Source organism: Watersipora subatra, chromosome 2 (genome assembly GCF_963576615.1).
Source record: "Watersipora subatra chromosome 2, tzWatSuba1.1, whole genome shotgun sequence".
Lineage (NCBI taxonomy): Eukaryota > Metazoa > Bryozoa > Gymnolaemata > Cheilostomatida > Watersiporidae > Watersipora > Watersipora subatra.
The window spans coordinates 22,554,695-22,578,270 of NC_088709.1; the positions used below are offsets into that span (position 1 = coordinate 22,554,695).

The window sequence follows — 23,576 nt, forward strand, 5'->3', positions numbered from 1 at the left end:
TAAAAGCATGCAAGGATTGAAAGCTCACTCTATTTTTTTCATCCCATCACTTCTCTTCCACCGTTCCCTCTCCTTCTTGCTTTTGTTCTGCCTCTCATATTTTTATTCCTCATTTTTACCTTCCCTACCCACTCTCTTTCTCTCTCCTTCTCTCTATCTTTTTCTCTCATTTTCTATCTGTCTCTCTCCCTCTCTCTCCCTCCCTCCCTCCCTCTTTTCTTCTCTCCCTCTCTCCCCTCTCTTTTTTCAAATTTATCCTTCTCTCACCCTCTTCCCTCTTCTATCGTACAATAATAACAAGCTTGGAAGTTTCAATTGCATAATTGCAAGTTGTATTTGTTTATTTAGTCATACCAAAAAACAAACAACTAAAGGAAATATATCAGCTGACACTTTGACCCTTAGACCAGCTAAGATTATTTGTTAGTCAGTAGTAATAAAGTCATCTTCTACCAAAAGCTAAGCAGGTGCCTAGAGTCAGCCTCTACCGCAACACCTTGAGCCAAACTCTACTCACTACTTGACAAAGAAGACTACAGACCTGGTAATAGTAGTTGATACAGACAACTACAAACTCTCACTGCATCTCGAGTAAATTTATTTGTTTGCTGGAAGTTTTACAAACAGTTGCTACAGCTGGATAATCCTTTAGTGGCAGAGATTTTTGGATTAACTCTTAAAATTAACATCCACCGAAAGCTGGTTTACCTACTTCCTCATATCCTGATTATAGAGCATAGATTTCTATTTTTTGGTACTGAATGTTTCTCAACCAAATAAATGTTAAGAATACTAACACTATTGTGTTTAGCAGTAACTGTCTTTGTATCCAATGAAGATTAGAACAAATGTTCAGGCATCAGATTGTAGTGTCAGACACAGTTGTATAAGAAACTGAAGTCGTCGCTGTAGTACGTCCTTTACTACCTCTCCAACTCTTATGACTGCTGTTAGTCTGTTTTTTTTACAAGACACTTCAACACCCGATTTTTTGATTAGTTGTAAAAGTTGTTTGATATCTTTCTACAAAAGATATATGATGATCTCAAAATAACCTTGACATAGGTTGTTGAGGAAAAAAAGTGTGTCGCTGTCGTAATAAAAGTAAATTAGAGATGTGAGAAAGATTCATCTCTACATGTGCGCTTTATTTTTTATATAACAGAGTTTACACATGATTTTCAACAGTAAAATCAATTGATGGTATTATTAAAATCTTTACTGTTTTTAAACATTTGCTCAAACTTATTATTAAATTAGTGTTTATAGTCTCTGTCTAAGTAGCTGAAAACAAAAGAAGGGTTCATCATGAAAGGGCTTGTACTCATGTACCTAACAAAATTTATTTCCTAATCCATAATAAAAGACAACTAGTGCAAAGTGTAACTATGTGAGAGAAAGAGAGGCTTACTCTAAAATAGACATTGAATATGAAGTAAATAATAGGAGATTAGAAGGTGCTGATGTAACAGAGATAAACAAAGATTTCTGTCACTTTCATGGTCTCAGGAGTAGGTGTTTTCAGCCAGTCCAGCCAGTGATGCATTGACCAGGCTATGACTAATACCATAACATCCACCATTAGCATTACCGACAGCTGTTTAAATAAAACAACTGTTTTCTGTGACATCCAGAATTTCTGCGAAATTACAGCGTTGAACTGGGCAATCAAGCGGGCTACATGCAAAATATGGAATTATAGTATGTAAGGCAATTGGCAGTTACTGCCAGATGTAAGTGCCCCATTAATAGCAAAGTCATTAATAACATAGAGGTCATTAATAATTCGATTAATATCCTATTTTATTAAAATCTAGATATTTGAAGTACATGTATATGGTACATATACCAGATGAATGTACCATGTACAGTATACAAGTACTATATGCATGAGCTATGTACATTGTACTGATGAGGCCTCAATAGCCGAAACAGTACTGTCTGTATCATGAGTTTATATATGCATATACTTTTATGCATATATCTATAGAAAAGCATTTATTGGATTAATTATCATGTAATGCACCAGCATCCATGTGTCAGACTCTATCTACTTTATGCAATGGATCCTAGACTTTGGACTAATTATTTTGTTTTTTTCTAAACTGAGTATAATTAGTAAATTACCTGAGTATTTTTATTTGAGCAGTTTAAAAAAAAATTTAATATGTACCATTTATCAATCAACATATCACCAACCTTTATAGTTGTGTCTTTCTACAGATCTGTAGAATTTTTAAAAATATTGCTCTGTTTTCTCATGAAGAGTTTGACAATCACCATAAAGTAGCAGATGATTGCGATGCTAGTAGGCACTGAATATTGGAGCACTGCCACAATAGTCCCCATGGTAGGTGAACCTACATAGTTGTACTCTCTGAGAAGTTGTAGAACTGTGTACAAACTGGCAGAAAACCAGACAACAACAACTACTATTATTTCATGTATTGTTCAAAAACTTTTTGCTTTGAAAAGGGAAAATATACCTGCGCATCGTTCAATACTAATAGAGACGTGTCCGATATACGCGGCAGTTGATCCTACAAAAGAATAGAAGTAATATACAGGTGACTGAAAAAAAATTTTAGCGTTCAAATAACCAAAATGGAGAATGGCGGAGAGACAATCAGCCACTGCCATATTGATGAGTTGGATCTTGACTTTGCTTCCTGTATGTTCACCGACAGCGATAACGAATATCGTAAATCCATTTAGAAGGATGCCCAAAGTCAAGCAGATGCTAATGTACACTTTTTCAGGTAGTTCTTGTCCGATGCTGTACTTTACGGCCCAACTTGAGTTCAGGTAATACTCCATGCTGGACCCAATGAGAAATGGTCATTCTGAGAAGGAAACAGTAATAAAAACTTCTACGGGTTCATTGAAGTTGCATCACTTTAAGATGTTATTTTGTGATTTCATTGTTTACTATCAGCTGGGATGACCTTTGTAGAGTATATTAATTACACAGAAGTGTTGCACAAGCTTTTATATCATGGCTAGATAGCTGAACTCGTTGATGGAGGAGAGGAGTTGAGAGGAGCAAAGAGGAGTTGATGGAGCAAGATTAGTTGTTGTTGGAGCAAGCATAGTTGATGGAGCAAGTGTAGTTGTTGTTGGAGCAAGTGTAGTTGTCGTTGGAGCAAGTTTTGTTGTTGTTGGAGTAAGCGTAGTTGTTGTTGGAGCAAGTGTAGTTGTTGTTGGAGCAAGTGTAGTTGTTGTTGGAGCAAGTGTAGTTGTTGTTGGAGCAAGTGTAGTTGTTGTTAGAGCACGTGCAGCTGTTGCAGAGCCATATGTAGTTGTTGTTGAGGCAGGCATAGCTCTTGTTGGGGAAGGTGTGATAGCAGATAATGGTGTAGTTGTCGTAAGGTGTAGTGTAGTTATTGTTGAAGCTGGTAAAGTTGCTGTTGTTGCAGTTGTTGTTTTGGAATGTGTGGACGACAATGGTTACTGCTGTTGTTATTGCTGAAGCATCAGCTGAGCTGCTGTCAGAGACAAACTTCACCTTAACTTTAGCCGAAAAGCGCTTGGTGCCAGAAATATCTCATTTTCTTCTTTTCAGCTCTTTTCAGATATAAAAACAGGCGGAAAGTGAGAAAGGATGAAAGAAAAAGGCAAAAGCAGTATATGCTGCATGGCTTGTTTCAGCTGTAAAATATGTTTAAAAATGTTATTTTCAATTTGTTTGATTACGAAGGAGATTAGATGAAGTGTAACAAAACTAACATATATATTAATAATTCCATTCTTCTCTTTGTATGTATCGAGTAAAAACTAATCCAATTAAATATTAACCTAATTCTAATCTAATCTGAAGTAGTCTAATGTATAATAGCATAATCAATTGAGTCTTTGTGTTTCCAAATTTCACTAAATGGTTTATTTAACAGATTTTTAATAGGATATAATTAGCAAATTATTTTTTGAACCGGTTGACAGAATTGTTAGAACAACAGGTGTTAGCAGCCAATGCATGTGGTAAAATGCTCAACAGAAGATGTAGAACATCCTCTCTTGATCACGTCAAAAATTTATAGTTAATCACAGTTTCGTAATGCATACTTTTTATTTTCTGTTAGTCCATGAGTTTTACGCCCAAAAATACAGATAATTCAGTGCAAGGCAAATTAGCAAAGCCGATTAACTCACAAAAATACAAAAGCTTTCATGTTAATATGAAATCATGTCAAAAACCAAAACTCTAAAATTGGATTTTTCTTCTCCTTTAGAAAGACGACAGATCCTTTTGTTTAAACAGCACAGGCAGCTACCCAGAGCAGTAAGCACTATACAGCAAAATTGGAAATTCTCTCCTAAGTTCTATTGTTTTTGTTTACAATCCAGTTTCTTATCACGCTTCCACTTGGTTTATTCAACTGTGTAGTATCCAGCCATTACAAGGCAGAAAATATGCCAAAAGAATATACACTTTTACCGCGAGACAGCATTCACTTTTGTTAAGAGCAGGCTAGTATGAAACCCACCGATTGCCACAAAATGTTATTCGCAAAAGCTGCTTTACTGTTCTCTTTGAAGATAATCTCATAAAATCCTGTAAAAGAACTATTACGTTAATACAAGTGTGCATTTACACAGTGAACTAATAAGGCAAGAAAGTAAAAAGAAAATAAAATTGGTCACCTAATAGTAAAAACAGATAATACTTATTCTTAGAACTGATGAACTTTTTTCTAAACACAACTAATACAATAACATGAGTAGGTTATTCTTGTTATTAAACTACAAGCACATGTGCTAAGAAACGTTTGATCAATTATAGCTAATAAAATGAGAATAACATCGCCAATAACGAGGTACCAAAAATACCTGCACTCATTATTTGTAACCATCAAAATAAATTTAAATATGCTTTAAAATAGTTGAGACGCTGAGTCATTACTATCTGCATCAAAAACTGTTTTTTGCTTAGTTTCTGGAATGAAAGTGCGGTTAAAAGACATTTAAAAACATCATTAAAAAAAGAAATGGGCATTAGCTGTAACAAACGGCAAAGGCTGAAAGTTGGAAAGTGGGCTAAATATGTTAAATCTGACTAAACTAAAATAGACTGCCATGATGATAACAACATCAAGGATTATAATGGTGTTGACAATTGTAATTAGGATGGTGGTGATAATGAAAACAATGATGATGATGCAAATACTGTAACATTATAATAGCTATACCTTTACCAGAATTCCTTTTAAGTAAAGTTACTTTAGAGTTGTACAAACGGATTTGAACGGTTTTACAGAAGTTTTTAACAGTTGCAGAAAGTTTGATCGAGCATTTTTTTACTAAACTGAATAGCTATTGAGATACTTCACATGCAAACCAAAAAAAAAGCATATCGTTGATACTCTAGGCTAAACATCCTATGATGAAAATATCCAAAGGCTTTCTCACTAAAAAAGCAAATGAAAAAGGGAAAAAGGAAAAGAGGGAAAGAGAGAGACAAAGAGACAGAAAAAATAAAGAGAGAGAAAAAAAGGGAGAAAGGGAAAGAGAGAGGGAGAGAAAGGTAGGGAGAAAGAGGGTGAGAGAGAGAAAGGAAAAGAGAGAAAGAGGGAGGGAGAGGGAAAAATAGAGGAAGAGGGAGAGAAAGAGAAAGAGAGGGAGAGAGAGGGAGAGAAAAAGAGGGAGGGAGGGAGAGAGAGAGAAAGAGAGAGAGAGAGAAAGGTAGGGAGAAAGAGAGAGAGGGAGAGAGAGAAGGAGGGAGGGAGAGGGAGCGATAGAGAGAGAGAGAGTGAAAGAGATGGAGAGAGAGGGAGAAAAAGATAGACAAAGAGGGAGATGTCTTTGTTACACAATAATTGAATACAGACTGGAAGAGACACGAGTACCAGGTTGCTAGTAGTAAAACTATGACTGAAATTAGCTCTCCTCTTTGTTTACTGACCGTTAACTTGTGTTTTCCATATGGCATCAGCCACTCCCCAGAATCCAGCATAGAACAGATAAAGGTATAGATGCTCTTGTGTCGTTAGAAATGTTATGAATAGGGCAATATTTATTCCAGCTCCTGTAAAAAGTTATGCCTAAATTGAAGCTTAGGTAATTTTTAATTTTTAGGTCAAATCATTTTTGCTAGAGTTTCATATGTTGTTGTTAATATTTTATGTAAAATTCATGCAAATAATGAATATAGAGCTATATAACATCAAACAAAGTTTGAGGCTATCAGTTTTTTAATGAAAATGAAAATAACGTTTTTTTCAAATTGTATTAGGGTATAAATTACATAATATATCTATGTCATGCTTGAATTGAAAGACTTTGAGTCAGCGAGAACAAGATATTGTTTCTTTGAACTGTTTTAACCAGATGTAAAATATAATTAGAGACTTTAAATCAAAAAGAGCATGTATAAATTTACTCAATGACCTTGTTTTGAAAGGGCATATATGAAAAAGGCTTAGCCATGTATTGTATGCTAATTTAACTGTCAAAGTGTTTTTTAAACCATTTAGCTTGAAAGGTTTACACTAATACTTTAAATAAGTTCCTGCTCATTTACATCCATATTTGGTTTTTTACCATCAAGCACCAATAAAAATAACACAAAAAAACTAACAAGTGCAATAGTTTAAAATTGGCCGCTTTTTGTTCAATGAAAATCAAAAAACTCTGCTTCTAACAAATGGTGCTTTAACTTACCAAGAGTGACAAAAGGAACTCTCCCAACAAACTGCGCAAGTTTCCCAAAGAGAAGTGAACCGAAAGATGATGTGACACCAAAGCATACAACTGTGTATGCAACCCACCAATTACCGAATGGGCAAGTAATAAATGCCTGAAATAATAATTCTTTTTGTTTTGAGTTTGTCGGTAAAAATAAATTTTACTTTAATGAACAGACAGGCTGTGACAAAAAAATAATTGTAACTTTCGATTTCAGGGATTGTTTCTCATGTAAAACTACAGACCATATAACAATAAAATGTCTCTTTATTTTTGTTTTTGTTGTAAAATTAGCAGTAAACTTTGTAATTCTATATTGTATGTCAGTCTAAAAACAATTTCTACTTATATAATGTACTAATGAATAGCACTTCATCTTCTTACATATATAGTTTAACCGATGGAATGATTTTCACTATTTAGTAGATATATTGCCAACACCTGGGTAGTTTGAAAGTTTAAGTGAAACAAAAGGAATCGTTGAACTATGGGAAATTTTGGTGAAGTAAGCCAATGGCTGGATTACTTATGAATATAAAGCCAGAAAATACCATCAACTGTGTAATTGACCTATATGTAGCCAGAAAACACCAGCAACTGTATCAATTTCCTGTATGTAGCCAGAAGACTCCAGCAACTGTATAACTTACCTGTGTGTAATCAGACAGCCCATACGGCAGCGTTTACTACCTGTGTCGTAGTTTTGAATACTACCAATAAGGTAATATTCAATCGCTGATACTACCGTGGCCGTAGTAATGAGAACTGAATACTACTTCATACGTAGTAATATAGAATCATCGCTGAAACCAGCTAATTGTTAATGAGAGTTATCTTCTCTTTTTCATCTCTATGCCAACTTTGTTTCTATGGTATTTTGCTGTTCATGCTGTTTTGTTCTATTCTAGCGAGTTGCATTCAATCTTTTTATAGTAATTGAATTCACGCTGGACTGGTGAGGTTGTGAAGTGTTTGTTTGTTTGTGAATATTATTTATTGAGGTTTTCATGAGAAAATACTGTTCTGTTGACCTCATAATTAAAAATTAAAGCTAATATAATGTGGTATAATATGATAATTGAGAATAAAATTGATAGTGGCTACAATAATATGATTTCTATAAGAGGATAATAAGATCGTTGATTGAGCTGAGTATATATATATATATATAGTGTATATATATATAATAATGAATAAATGAATAATTATTTGTAACTTTTGCACATCACATTTGAGCTGGACATCGAAACTACAACATTTAAAGGTAGAGATTCAACCGTGAAGTTGCTCATAAAATAAATTCTACTTAAAGATTTAAATTTCTGTTTTAATTAATTAAAAATATTCGTAAATGTAACAAATCAATCAATGGACGGCCTTGGGCAGGCAGGCATGTGTTGAATGAAGTGATGTATCGTAATGGTTTATTTTCATTTTAGTAATTAATCAGTAATTAATTTTTCATACGATCCTTTACTGTATGTTATTGACATAATTCGTTTTTTATTAATTAATAAAAAACAATAAATTTAATGTAAAGTTTAGTAGTAGTTAGTTAGGGATATTAACATAACTAACTCCTTTTACTTGTTCGGTGTCTGATAGAGAAAAATAAGGTTAAACAAACAAAGGTTATTTATAAATAAAGTTAGTAACATACAGTAGAGTATAAGTAAGTATAAATAAATGAATTCTATAACTTTCCCAAGTTCAGGCCAGTGATTATATATAAATAATCCTCAAATGAAATATTAAATGAATACTGTATATTAAAAATATAAAAAATATTTAGAAAAATAATCGTAAATAATCAATATGAAATAATAGTAATAACTATTTCACTACATGTTACTCTATGCATTCACTCACGCAATCCCCTACTCTTAATGTGTTAGTTTCTAAAGGAGTGCTTACATGTTTTACACTATATCTAGTTGATATCCTTCGACCAGAAAATTTATTTATTTGAAGTTCATTTATGTATATTTGTGTAGTCTAAGCCTCAGACTTAAAACGTGTGGAGTTGATGGTGCCCACTATCCAACTCCAAAATGAGCCAAAGGGTCATCATACAGCTGGCCTGTGTTGGGTAGTCAATGGGGGTAAAGGCACGATTTGTGTATTTATCATGTGTATTTTGATTGTTTTAGGATGGCTAACTATGATCAGTATCTTGATGCCTGTCTTAAAGAGCAGGCGACTAAACGTCCAGCTGAAGACTATCAGGGCTATTTGAAAACATGCATTGCTGAGCAAGAGTCAAAGCGCGGCAAAGATAATACAGGATATTCTGATTATCTGGCGACAGTACAGCAAGAACTAGGCAAGAAAACTGAAAATGGTTAGTGCTGTTTTAGTTCATAAAAGTGTAAATCAGCGGATAGAGTCTAAGATGCTTTAGGTGAAGTGCAAGATTTTCAATGGCGATATTCGGCTTTTCACTTACCGCAATGTTTTCTCTTTTTACCCACTTGTTTCATGTTTCAGCACATATGGATGGTGTCAATATAGAGAGTGCCACAAGCCAAAAGAACACATGTATCGATATTGATGCCACCCAGGAAGCTCCTAGCTCTTCGCACTCCTTGAGCAACAAGCAAGATCCTTGTGGTAAACTCAATAATTAAGTCATACTCAGTTATCATTGTTTTTATTCAAGCAATTCAGACATCGGAAAAGTTGGGGGATTGGAAACCTTTTTAGTGCAACTCAGTAACAATAAAAAATGCAGCATGGTCGCATTCACAATTTATAATGTCTCATTGCTATGCTCCGATATTCATAACTAAATGTGACTCTTTACTCAGGGTATTGAATGAGTTGCTCCGCTTTCCTTATAAATTGTGCAGTATATGAGGCAATTCTATGTAACTAACCATGCGCTGGTGCAATCATACCACTCTGTGACCATATTTTAGAATACCTTCACAGACCAGCAGGCAGACAAGTATCTCCGGAAGTACGTGTAGACTACTCACAATACGTCAGCTTAGTGTCTGGTTAGTATTAGTAGCATGGTTAAAGGCATGCATGTTGTTAACTCTATCAGATGTAAATAGTGTGATTGGTAGGCATAGGTATATCCTGACATTCACTTTATAACACCCCAACCCTACAAGAAAAATATAACTGCACACAACAGTAACTATTATGCCATGCCCATACTGAGTAGGGTGCTTACAACTTTCATGTTCATTACAATGAAACGACTTCCATGGATCATGGCTTAAACAGCAATGTTTTCACTCAACCCATTGGAAGCCATCAGCATGGCATAAATAGTCACCATAGCCCAAAGCAAAGGCCTTTTGTTAATTTCAATACAATCATGGAATTTACTGAATGACTTAAGGTGGATAGGCTTATTTTCCTACCCACCCTCTCTGGCTAAAAATCCAAAACCTACTTGTAAAATGCATTATATGGCAACTTCCTCAAAGGCCTAGATGTGCATTATTATAATATAGGTGGTGATTAACTAGCTAAGCTCTTTATAAACAGAGTTATTAAACTGCAAGACCAGTTAGCAAGTTATGAGATATGTTTGCTTACCAGGATAGTAAAGAACTGTAGTTGACTGATGGCAATGATATACTCTCACTCACATTGAAGCTACACAGCAATCAGCAAGTGAAACTCTTTATGATTGAAATCCTGTTTCTGATATCAAACAGCCAATGTTGTATTTTCCTGAATTCAACTGCAGCATGATTATTGCCCGAGCCTTGCCCGGCTACTATAGCACCTTAGCTACCACCTTAGCCAAATGAGTTTGCGTGATAATATGATATGTACCCCAATGGTATTTTGACTCTTTTGAGTTCAATGTGAAATTGTTTTCCTTTTCAGAGAATATAGAATCTGAGCCAAGAAGGACAAGAAGGACATTTATAGAAATCAGTGAGGAAAAATGGGGCTTGGTCAGAGATAGATTGTTCAGTTTGTTTCAAGACGGAATGGCTATATTAACTGCAGTACATGATTTAGGTAGATTTTTTGTTATTTGTCAGAACTTGCCAGAACATTGATTTGAATGCTTAAAATTCTCGCTCCTATGACTTGTTAACACAACATTTGGCGGCTTAAGATCAAGAGCTCAAGCCATTAGGATAGTTCGCCAACAATTGACGTTGTATTTATTGTGCTTTAATTTACTTAATAATTGCTTCTCCTAGGTCAAAGAGCAGCATATTCAAGCACCGAGTGCCGGGATTGTCTAGGGACAGAGAGTGAATCATATGAACAAGAGATATACATAATTAATCAGGGTTAGTTGAGTTTATACTGGGGATGCAGGACAATGGCTTGTCGCAGTTGGCTGCGGAGTGACAAAACCCAAACTGCATAATCGACTGTGTTAACAAACATCCTTGTAAAGTGTGTGGTTTGAAGTATGGACCATCAGGGCTTTATGATCTTGCTGGCCGAAAGGCATCAACATTCATAATAGTGAGGGTTGGACTCCCCTCCATGCCACAGCCTCTTGTGGATACATAGTATATTGCCAGGTGTCTTTTGATTGTGGTTAACGGCCCAGTCAATCCACATACCAGAGTTTTTGATGCTCCGAGAGTCACAAGGCTCAAAGTATGATATTTGTTTAGTCGTGTCATGTTTTACCACACAGTTTTTGTTCCTTTTATCTCTCTTTTTTATCAATTGAATGACAGGTCATGTGTATAATTGTGACCAACCAAATAATATCATAGTCTTCCTTCTAAAAATAGGCAATACATTCTGATTTTAGGTTTCAGGCATCTATCCTGTTATGTTTGTCTGACATGCGGAATCAGGGAAGACCCAATACAGTTAATGCGCCTCGGATTGTTTCCTTTATCTCCTGACAAATTTGTTTTCTTCTCATTTGAAGTTTTGAATTTGTTGTCTGCTATGACTAACTTCAATGCTTTAGTGAGTTATGCAACTATAGCCAGCGCAGTTAACTTCAACACGAAGAAGAGTTTTCAGGTATGTGAGTAATTTGCTGGTTCATGGATCGTTTTTGTGTGTAGGTGTGTAGTAAACTTCGCACGCTAATTAAACTCATGATCACAAACAACCTCACCGCTTCATTTACTAAGTGTGTATAGTTTTGAAAATGAATGTCTGTTTACTTATCAGTTACAAATCTCTAACCAAGCGCATTATGCCAGTATTTGCAAAGGGTGTACCCCAAAACGCTTTCAATTGGGAAGGGAAGCATTTTCACATTTGGTACACAAGCTAATATGAACCCTCAATAACGTGTACAGCTTTTTTCCAAAATATCAGATGAGGAGTTTATCTCACAGCTTCTGATTTTTAATAAATGGTGCAAAGCAAAAGATGTATAACTCACCTAAATACTACCTAAACTATGCTATTATTACACTTCTGGCAATTTCTGAGCTATTTGGGATAGTCTTCAAGCTTCAAACTAATATTAACATTGGTGATGATCACAATGTATTTTGCACTTCATATTTATTTACAGATGTACAACGTAAGGCCTGAAGTTATCAATTGTGTCATGAGGGAGTGGAAGAGGTTGGAGGAACTAGCAATGAGTGAGGAACATAATCTTCTACAGTGTCCAGCCTGTAGCACAAAGCCACACACCATTAACGTTGATGGTAACTCTAAGCTATACCGCTATAAGAAAGCAGGAGGGTAAGTACTCCTATACTGCCCGAATTTCCAAAGAATATTGATGTATGGCGCTGGTGATTGTCTTTCAAGTAGCACCTATAAGCAGTGTTATTTATAATTTTTAGGGTGACTGAGATTGATTATAAGTCTGAGCTCATATTAGACTCTACTGATGTTGACAGAGAGGTTGATAAACTCAGAGGCAGTAAATCAGGCACAGCTGTTCAAGAGGTGAATTAAAATTTGATTGCTCCATTTGGTTCACACTTAGCACTAACTTTCTGTCTCATGAGTACCATAAAATATAGTTCATCCCAATTGCAACAGTCAAATCACATTCTAGATGTGTTAGACTATTTGGCTGCACAAATATTTAGCTGTTAGTTGGATTACATAGCAGAAGGCCTGTGGTGTAAACTGCTAGCAGCATACCCAATATTTACAGCAATAATTTGTTGAGTTTTGAATCTCCCTCCCAAGATAAGTTAAAGCTCTACTGGTATGGTGTATTTCAATTGAACTTTAACAATTTATTGTATTACTGGACATCATTGCCGGATGTTTCAGCAAGGCTACGGATGAATGAACTCGCCTACAATTTCTTAGCACCACTGACGATGCAAATTGCATATTGAAATTTGAGTTGATTGTATCTTTCATATGAATGTACAACACAAGACATTGGGATTTGATCTAAAATTGGTAATAGATTGTGAAAGAGCACACAGTTATTCCTAATTTTGATACAATCATTTTCAGATACCAAAATTTTTAATAATCGGTGTGTTCCTTCCAGGCCTCCTACTGTAAATAAGCACATCAATCACGTTTTTCTTGAAAGGTTGTTGACGATTCATGTGGGGAGACAAAATTGAAAAATGCTCAAGTCGGGGGAAAGGCCCATTCTTCTAAAGATGAGACCGGCCTCATGCTAGCAACATGTCGACACGTGTTTATTCTGAAAGGACTGGACATGAAGAGAGGAGAGATATTCCAGTATCCATATATACTTCAGGTATCAGTTTGTATTTCATCTATATGTAAACAGAACTCTCTCCTAACGCTGCAAATCATAAGTTTAACATGCCATGATCATAAAAAAAAATTTTGTTGTGAAATCTAAGCCAGGCGTACTTGAAGGAACTGTCATTTTCCTAACCTTTTGCTTTAAACATGAAATATCTTATGGTTCATGGTGCAATTCATTGTTTTTACTTTGTTCTCTAGAAACAGTTTCCAACATCACAGTTCTTTGCCTATGATGTTGCGTGTAGGTATTACTCCTGGCTCCAGAAGTTTGATGGGGAAACAGCCAAAAAGCAAACTCCAATGTTATCCGTAATGCATGCTAAATCACACAAGTGGTCATGTCAGGTGATTATTGTTGTTATACGGTATAATATAGCAATAATTCATCAAGTTTTGCCAAAGCCCTTGTTGGCATAATTTTAAGTCTACCCTCAAGTAGGAAATCCTGATTTCTAAATTTAGTAGATAACTTAGAAAAAATATTCAGACATTTGTACAGTGCTTCCAAAAACCTGCATGAAAAAAGTTCTTTTTTGCTTAGTCATAAATAAACTACTGATGTAAGATTTTGGCACAGGCAAAGCGGAAAACCACTTTCACTTCAACACATGTTACAATGCCACCAGACTCTCTCCCACCCCCCCCACAGTGGTTGGCTCAGGCCTTAGCGATGTCAGTTAGTGAATAACATTTTTATAACAATTGTATTTTCAGATGAAATGGAGTGGTAAGGTGGTAAAGGGAGCTGGTCGCTCAACTGGAGAAACCTGTGAACAAGCTAACAGTTACCTCTCACGTTTAGGTCCTGTCACTCGAAACTCTCATTCTGCAGGTGCGTTTTGTAGCATCCCATGACTGACCATTTGATGAATTCCGCATAAGTTATTTAAACAGTTGGCATTGCTAGCACTGACCATTGTCCGACATGGGTTTCACCAACCATTCACCCACTCAACATTCTCAGGCAAGCTATATTATCAGGCAAGGGACTTCATATTGTCTAACTCGACCCATAATATAAGTGACAAATTCAGGCAACTCAAATGTCAAACTAACAATTACTGCCCTAAGTACCAGAGGTGTTCACCTTTTCTCTGTCACACATTTGAAAAATGCCATTTTGGTTGACTCAAAGTGAGGTGGGTGTTGTTTTGGCATAAGATTATGGTTAATTGTGGATGATGGTTGACCTGAATCTTACCGATGTGAGAGTAAGCATCATGTCATTTCGATAGCAGATTCTCATGTGTCTATGAATTGTGTCTGGTCAGGTGTCTGGGAATTTTGTGATTACCAATTTTGACCTACACTGATGTATAACATTGACTGCGGGTGAGACTGGAATAGGGGGAAGGAGGCCAGCAACTTCTCTCAATAGACCGAGTAATTAGACAATGAACTGCTTGACCTCTCAATACATGCAAACTGAGACCCATTTCTGTTGTTATGATGCTGTGGTGTATGTTTGGATACCTATCTTTTCATTGTCTGCAATAGTGCGTAGGGAGAGGATAACTCAGAGTGCTAAGTTCTGGAATAGCTGCAAGCTTTTGGAACTTCCAGTGTGGATTGCAGCACAGTTGAGCAAGGTAACAAGGTGTATTTCATTTGAGACTTAGCAATTTGGTTAACAGAATTTGTGGTATGAGCTTTGCTTCTAAAGAAGAGTATTGGTTACTAACACTTCTATTTCATGTCTAGAAAATGATAAATGGAAGAAGTTCCATATCTGAATTTGTTTCTGATTGAAATAATTGCTGTGAACCATATCTTCATCAGGGGAAACAGAACTAATTCCCTCGATGCCAGGCATGATCGGCAGAAGCTTGCATCTGGACTCATAACTCAATCAGGCTAACCAATGGGAAGGTTCAACCAATACTTGTATTTTGTAGATGAAGAGAGAAATTAAGGAAATGGAGGAGCAGTTTGTGGTGATGTGTGGAGACTTGAAGAAGAGTGAGGCTCAAATTGAACAGCTAGGAGAGGAATATTCCAAGATTGGAGAAGGTAATTGTTGTATTACACAGATGGAGAGGATGGCTTGGATTATAACGAGAGCGATATAAGATCGTTTTTCTTTAATTTTGTATTTAACCGAAAACGCATGGTCATCCCCAGACATGAATATAATGTGCTCGTTAAATGCAAGAGTTGTCTACTCTTAATGAAAACATAAACATGAGAGGATAACTCGCACTTGTACTAATCTCATTACAACATCCCTTCACAAGCTCAAAAGCTGGCATATCTATATAATGATCTACTAAGATAAATCGGCACATAAAACCTGTGACAACCACATAAGCTATCGTAAATTTGTATGGCTAAATGCAACGCAAGTAAACAACAAGAATATTTGTCAAGATGAGGTACGTAATAATATGCAATAGTGATTGTCTAGAGTTCATAGTTTGTTGCTCAGCGATATGATGTAGCAGCATGTCGCAGTATGGTAGTTACCATAGTTCATAGTTTGTTGCTCAGCGATATGATGTAGCAGCATGTCGCAGTATGGTAGTTACCATACTCTTAAGCTTATGCCTCATATTTATCTGGCTGTTGCCTGAGCCGCATACTCATCCTCGGGGTTGCCGCCATAGCTGATCTGACATTAACTCTGCGTCTTTCCGCATTTACGTTAGAGTCATTAACTGAGATTACTGCTGACCTGTTCCGTACCAAGTGCTGACCATTATCTCCCTCTATGATAACCTTTCGATCGCCATCTTGGTTAGCTCTGAGTACTGTGCCCTCCTGGCTACTATCTCTCACCATAACACGATCTCCACCACACACTGCTGGAAGATCTTTTGCCTTAGGATTGATATCGTGGTTCATCTTCATTCTCTCTTTGTAAAGCTCATTCTTGGCTTTAAACTTCTCATGATCGGGTAGCTTTGTCATTAGACTATCAGGATGTACTGCCAAAGTTGTCTTCAGCATCCGTCCCATAAGCAATTCAGCGGGAGAGTATACTCCTAACTGTGGTGATGCTCTGTAGGCAAGGAGAGCTATGTATGGATCTTTCTCCTTGCTGAGCAAGGATTTTACTGTTGCAACCGCTCTCTCAGCTGCACCATTGCCGCGATCATACTTCGGGCTACTTGTGACATGGGTGAATCCATATGCTTTTGCAAATATCTGAAAGTCCTCAGATGAATACTGCGGTCCGTTGTCAGACACTAAACAATCTGGAATACCGTGCCGGGAAAACATACTTTTCATGTGGGATATGACATTCTTTGATGTAGTATCTCTACCTAGTAAAGCTATCTCAGGGTATCTTGAATAATAATCTGTCACTATCAGGTAGTTGTTTCTCTCTAGTTGAAACAAGTCAGTGCCTAACATTTGCCAAGGGCGATCAGGGGTAGTGGAAGGCCTCAGGGGTTCGTATGTTATATTCAATTCTCTCTTACACACTTCACAATTAGCTATCTGTACCTCTATTGCCTTTGCCATAGACGGCCACCACAAACTGTTTCATTCGTTACATCTTTTATTCCTAAGACATAATGAGAAAATTTCTCCATTGCCCAGCACACTCCTAGCGCCTCCTTTTCTATTGCTGCATAACGTTGCTCAGTTTCACTAAGGGATCTACTAGCAGCCGCCACTAGCTTACGAGTGCCGTCACCTTGAAGTTGACTCAGAGTAGCTCCTAGTCCTTGATTGCTGGCGTCTGTGGTCACAAATGTGGGCTTTTCTGTACTGTATGGAGCAAGAATGCTTGGTTTGCTGAACAGCTCTTTGACTTCTTGAAATGCACTCTCCTGCGCATAACCCCAATGCCATTCAATACCTGTCTTCAGCAAAGCCCTCAGAGGGGCACTCTTCTCAGCCAGCTTCTCTGAGAAGCGTGCATATTGATTTGCAAGACCAAGGAAACTTCTTACAGCTGTCACGGAAGTGGGTGTGGGAAAGTCTTGTATTCCTTGTATTCGCGGTCCAGTGCTTATACCCTCCTTGGAAATGATATACCCAAGAAACTCCACACATTTTTGACCAAACTTACATTTTGACTTGTTCAGTGTCATACCCGCCGTCTTGATTGCGGCCAGGACTAGCTCCAAACTTTTGTCATGTTTCTCTTCCGTTTCTCCAAATACACACACATCGTCCATATGAACTATCACTCCTTCAATCCCATTCAGCATTCTATTCATTTCTGCTGAAAATATTTCCGGGGCACTACAAAGGCCTTGGGGAAGTCTTTCATACATGTATCTTCCCTTATGAGTCAAAAAAGTAGTCAACTTTTTTTACTCTTGACTGAGTGGTATCTGAAAAAATCCACTGTTAGCATCAATTTTTGAAAACTTTACACCGTTTCCCAGACTAGCAAGACTGCTCTCTACAGTGGCCATTGGATGAATTTCCCTCATCACATATTTGTTGAGTTGGGTGAAGTCTGTACAAATTCTAACTTTGTCTTGGCCATTTTTTGGTACAACGACCATTGGTGCAACCCAGGGTGTTGCTTCAGTAATTGGCGTGATGACTCCATCCTTCACCATCTCATCTAATGCTTGCTCTGCTTGTTTCTTTAGCGGGAATGCTATTGGTCTAGGGACGTGTATGGCAAAAGGTATGGCATCCTCCTTTAGTGTGATGGAATGTTCACTCTTCACTTTTCCTAGACCCTTGAACAGCTGCTGGTCCACATTCACATCACTCACTTCACATCTGTCAACATCCACTGATATTAACTGTAGTGTTTCACAAGCTTTTCTGATCAGCAATGGTGTCTGTTGATTCTAAACTACATATATATCTTCTTTTGTGGCAAATTTACCAGCTTGGATGCGGCATCTTATAACCCCTAAGCAATTTAACTGTGTTTTACCTGCCCCGTATAATCTTTTAGTTGAAGGCTCTAATCTCCCTTTGAAGTGATTTGGTCCACAAACACTTAGTGCAGCCCCAGTGTCCAATTTAAAGCTGGCTGTTTGCCCCTTCTTCAAGCTTGTGTCTACTTTGACTGTAGAATGCCATGCTCCTGTGTTGATGGATTCCACTAGGTTTATTTCCCCTAAATAAACCTCCTCCTGAACCTCAGTTTCATCTTCTTTTAGAGCATTTATTTCTGCTCTTCCTCTGCACTGTCTCGCAAAGTGGTTAAATTAATCACAGTTTCTGCATTTTTGACCCATAGCGCACCTTACTTGCTTGCTATGATTCCTTCCACATCTGCCACAAAAGCCTCCACCAACTGTTTTTATTGCTGGTTTGGTTTTCCAGCTTTTCCTTTCACTCCTTACTACCTCAATATCTCCATCCTTGATTTCTTGCTTTTCTTGCTGTGGGGTGGCAGTCACATTTTTGAACTTGACTGCCATTTATTGCACTCGAATTGCCTTGACAACGTACTCTAAAGTGAGCTTCTCATCAGGCTCTCTCATTAGCATATCACGAAGCTTCACATCATCCATTCCAAAGAGTAGTTTATCTCTGATGAGTAAATCCCTCTGTGTTTCAAACTGACACCCTTCAGCTAGCCTCTTCAGCCTCATAAGATATACATCACATGACTCACCTGACTGAGTGCAGCCGTGGAATTGAAATCTATTCACTATAGTTCTAGACCTTGGCTTGCAATAATCTTGAAATTTCTTCAACACGTCATTTAACTTCCTCCCCTCCGTTCCTTCTTCTATCTCATGAATCAGACCATTTTCATCAGGGTCAGTTGTAAATTCCAGCTGTGAATATACTTCCCTTACACCTTCACCTCCTACATGTCTGAACAAGGCAAGCTTCCTTTTTTCTGCAGCCTTGCTAGTTGCCACCAAATCTATGGCCAGCAAATAATCTTCAAATGATCTGGACCATTTTCTCCACTCTCCAGAGAGATCATCAGCCCTCAGATCTAAGCCGTGTGGAGGCGAAACACCTTGCATGACACCCAGGAACAAGTTTAGATCGCTGCCACCATGTTGTATTACACAGATGGAGAGGATGGCTTGGATTATAGCGAGAGCGATATAAGATCGTTTTTCTTTAATTTTGTATTTAACCGAAAACGCATGGTCATCTCCAGACATGAATATAATGTGCTCGCTAAATGCAAGTTGTCTACTCTTAATGAAAACATAAACATGAGAGGATAACTCGCACTTGTACTAATCTCATTACAACAGTAATAACTATGTTGGCATTTGCAATATGGTCCAATTGGTTTCATTCGTTCAGGGTTCACAGTACAGAAAACCAAAAAATCCAGTGTTCAGTCCCAGTACAGCAAAAATAATTATTTTGCTTTTTTGTAGTTTTTCTACCGGTAGAAATGTAAATTAGTTTATTTTTGGTATTCTTTTCTAGGCGATATAACACCACAGGAGCGGAAGATGGAGGAGCTTGCCTGTCGCTACAAAAGATTAGCATCAAGTATATTGAGTGACCCAGGTAATAATGTACTTTTTGACAGAAGTTTTAATCCATCGAAATCAGTGGTACACATGCAAACTGATATTCAACATTTTTCATAAGTTGCCGTAAAACCTCTAATTGAAAGCTGCCTCTATTTGAACGCCACCTATATTTGAATGTCATCTCCAATTGACCGTCACCCTGAGAAAAAGATTGAAAAATAGACCGCCACTCTTCAATTGAACGCCACCTCCATTTGACCACCACTTTAACCTTATTTGATCTTCACGAGCCCATAATATTAACTGATCAGTAGAAAAGTGTCCACAAAAATGTATTAATAATGAATCGTTTGTATCAATAATAATTAATTCTCTCATTATTTAATTTCAAAGCTTTTCGTGAATTTTTCTGTTAAAACTTTGAACACGACACCATAGAAATAATCAATAACGATCTCCGGCTAGTAGTAGCTATCTGTTTAACGCGTTCTTTCTACTTCGAAGAAGCCTACATATAAAACGGCTTAAATTTACAATAGTAGATGAACTTTCAATGCAACGCTATAGAAATAATTACTGTCTCAAGCTAATAGTGGTTCCTTGTTTGATGCGGCCGAGCTACTTCGATCTAAGGTTATGTTTACTAAGCAAATTTTACGCGTTGTGTTCGTGCTTAATGCAGCGCGTTAAAAATATGATAAAAAGTTGCTGGGATGTTAGTATCGACTAGTTCAGCAGTGCAAAAGAAGAGTTGAGGTCAGAAGATATTGTAGAAGGTATTGGACAACTAAAAGACGTTCGTTCCATCGAAAGCAACAATCAGAACGCAGCTATCCGAGCAAACGATGGAAATATTTTTGTGTTAAAAACGTTAATTTTTGTTTCTGCATGTAATATAAGTATAATTCGTTTATGTCACTTGTTCATAAATATTTGTATCATTTAATAGATTGTTATTGAATAATTTATAACTAAGCAGGTCTATAGCATGTTATTTAATTAATAGCGTCCTTACAGCTATCTTAACACGGCTTACGATAGATCAACGCTCGTAACTCCACTTCTATTGCACATAAAAAGTTAGTTTTGTATGTTCTCGAAGTACATTTATTAAGCGATCTTTGACAAGTTAGAGGCAAGTTAGCAGATTTATTGCATCCAAAAGGTTTAATATCGCTACACTGGAAAAAGAGAGCAAAATATAGGCGACATTTGTTTCGCCCGTACTAGTGCTAAATTTGCCTTCCGAAAATTTTGACGAGCCATTTGAAACATACACCGCCAGCCTATATTTGAATGCCGCCTCCAATTGACCGCCACCTTAAAAGAAGAGTTGGAAAATAGAGCGCCATGCCGTTCAATTAGAGGTTTTACGGTATGTTGAGCTGCCTACCCTTGACTGTGAGGGTAGGTCTCAAGCCATGTTTAGTTCAAAAAGTTAGCCAATAACTCCACTTTCTCAAAGGACTAGACTTCCGTCATGTGCAGCAGTGAATCTACAAAAAAATATTTCCGGCCCAAACATCTACTTTAAAGCCTGGAACAACGGCAAAAACAAATTCTTTGGCCAAAGAACAACTGACCCAAGCAACTTCACAATGTTTTACTAAAGATTATTATCATGAGGAGCTGAAATATAACCTTAGCTTCCCCGGTCAAAGCTTCTGCTGGATCTACAGACAACTCCAATGGCTGCGTTGAAAAACTGTTTTTACTCTCAACTTAAGCCATGGATATTGTTATTGTTTCAGATTCTTCCAAGACCAAAAAGAGACACCGCGACATGTTGACCAAAGTCAAAGGGCAGTTTGAAAGTGAGGTGGACAAGTATCTGTCAGGTAATCATTGTGTTAAATTTTATATCAAAATGTTTGAGTTTTAAGGAAAATTAGCTAGTTAGTACAACGTACTTATATTTATATATGATGGGTCAGAATGATTATGATCGTAGTTGTTGAAATATCATCTCATCATTTTGAACAGGTAGAAAGAAAGAAAAGAAAGTAAGCAAGAAGGAACTTCTCCAAGTCCAGGACACCCTATATTTTCCTTGGATGGTTGCAGCACTCGAAATCAGTCCAGGATTGCTAGCAGCAGTGGATCTTCACCATCGGTGAGTTTGAAAAGTGCATAATTTTGGAAGGAACAAAGGGTGGCCAGCAGTTCTCATAGAAAATAAACTTCATACAGCTTGAAAGTCATTCCTTTTCCTAAAAAATTGTACTTTTTACAACAGGAGAGATGAGGTGTTCTATTGCAGTTTCCTCCATTGTTTTTTCTCCTTATTGCTTTGGCAACCTGCTTATTCTTCTCTATTAGTTTGTATATATTATTGTAGGATCAATAGATGTTATGAAGAAGTAGAAGTACTACTTACAGAGAGAGACAACCTCATTGAATACATCAATGATAAGTTAGAAACAGGGCAGGATAAGTCTTGGTTGACCAAGGAGCTTGTTTCCAAAATCAGAGATTGCTTGCTAATTCAGATTGACCAGCCAGATGTAGATGATAATGTAGAGTTTGAGGAGCCAGAATTAGAAAGTGATGTCGATGATGATTGATCACAAATAACGAAGGCATGATAGGATAGAACAAAATACAATATGTTGCTAGTACGCAATTGCCAACATTGATACAGCAAGCTTTCACATACCATTGTCAGCTCTTGTAATGTACATGTATAGATACTTGCAGTCACCTCTTGTCTGCTTTGCAATGAACCTTCAACTTTTTAATTTCAACGTTTGGTATGACTGTAGTGTAAATCGGCAGACTGTTATTATAAAAATATTGTTATTGTAAAATACATGTATCAATACTGTATAGAAGAAGAGTTGATCTCGACCGTTGACCATCTCAAGTTGACCATTGATCTCGATATAGTTGATAGTACGATAAAATACTTTTATCTCACAAATAATTTCAGTGCTCAAAAAATATACGATTTTGTCCAAGGCTATAGTTTTAGTCATTTTTAACTTGTGAATTCTGATTTTGCAGAGCAGCCTGGTGCCCAAACAAATATGATTTTGTTTAAATATCACCATTAATCAGAGCCATAAGAATATTACCAATGTCTTTTGTTGCCGCTTCCAGCAATCATCTTGACAGAACACCAAAACCAATGATCAAGCTATCCTCATAGTTGCGGTTGGCTAGTTACGTGTCAATTTGTCTGGGATCAAATTAAGCAGTGGGGAGACGATCAGGGGGGAGACGATTACGATATTCGACAGTTACTCAGGTTAAACTATTACACGGACACAAACTATGAGAGCATATTTGAAATCAGCATGTCTGATATGTGTATGACTGGTAGTTTCAAGTTCACGGCTCTATGATTGGGTTTGTTGAATTCTCTGACTTTGCAGAAGCAGCCCGGTGCCAAACCAAATATGATTTTGTTTAAATATCATCTTTAATCAGAGCCAGAAAAAGATCACCAATGTCTTCTGTTGTGCTTCCATCAACCATCTTGACAGAACACCAAAACCAATGATCAAACTATCCTCATAGTTGCGGTTGGCTAATTACGTGTCAATTTGTCTGGGATCAAATTAAGCAGTGTGAAGACGATCAGTGGGGAGACGATTACAATATTCGACAGTTACTCAGGCTAAACTATTACACACACACAAAATATGAGAGCATATTTGAAATCAGCATGTCTGATATGTGTATGACTGGTAGTTTCGAGTTCACGGCTCTATGATTGGGTTTGTTGAATTCTCTGACTTTGCAGAAGCAGCCCGGTGCCAAACCAAATATGATTTTGTTTAAATATCATCAATAATCAGAGGCAATGAAAGTATATATTTATCAGTAAATATATAATGATACAGTTAAATATGCGACAAACGT

At 37.0% G+C, this 23,576-nt stretch overlaps 1 protein-coding gene and 1 long non-coding RNA gene across 2 annotated transcripts; one reads left to right on the plus strand and one right to left on the minus strand.

Moving 5' to 3' along the window:
* Positions 1-389: 389 nt before the first annotated feature.
* LOC137387525 (uncharacterized) lies at positions 390-7,434 on the minus strand. The gene is made up of 3 exons (XR_010977917.1): positions 7,332-7,434; positions 5,900-6,022; positions 390-1,023 (listed from the first exon to the last, which is right to left on the minus strand). It is a non-coding gene; the product is annotated as an uncharacterized lncRNA (long non-coding RNA).
* A 1,398-nt stretch (positions 7,435-8,832) lies between these two features.
* On the plus strand, positions 8,833-22,540 carry LOC137388068 (uncharacterized). Its single transcript, XM_068074583.1, has 17 exons — positions 8,833-9,022; positions 9,169-9,291; positions 9,600-9,680; positions 10,531-10,668; positions 10,857-10,949; positions 11,429-11,649; positions 12,155-12,330; positions 12,435-12,540; positions 13,151-13,324; positions 13,537-13,683; positions 14,053-14,170; positions 14,836-14,927; positions 15,234-15,348; positions 19,663-19,746; positions 21,464-21,550; positions 21,696-21,825; positions 22,051-22,540. The coding sequence occupies exons 1-17, from the start codon at positions 8,833-8,835 to the stop codon at positions 22,274-22,276; spliced, it is 2,301 nt and encodes a 766-aa protein (XP_067930684.1). The 3' UTR covers positions 22,277-22,540.
* The last annotated feature ends 1,036 nt before the right edge of the window (positions 22,541-23,576 follow it).

Bases quoted from the DNA above. Each gene is read 5' to 3' on its own strand.
- LOC137388068 (XM_068074583.1), top strand. From the start codon at position 8,833: ATGGCTAACTATGATCAGTATCTTGATGCCTGTCTTAAAGAGCAGGCG. The intron at 9,023-9,168 runs GTTAGTGCTGTT...TTCATGTTTCAG, and splicing joins AGGCAAGAAAACTGAAAATG to CACATATGGATGGTGTCAAT. The intron at 9,292-9,599 runs GTAAACTCAATA...ACCATATTTTAG, and splicing joins CAACAAGCAAGATCCTTGTG to AATACCTTCACAGACCAGCA.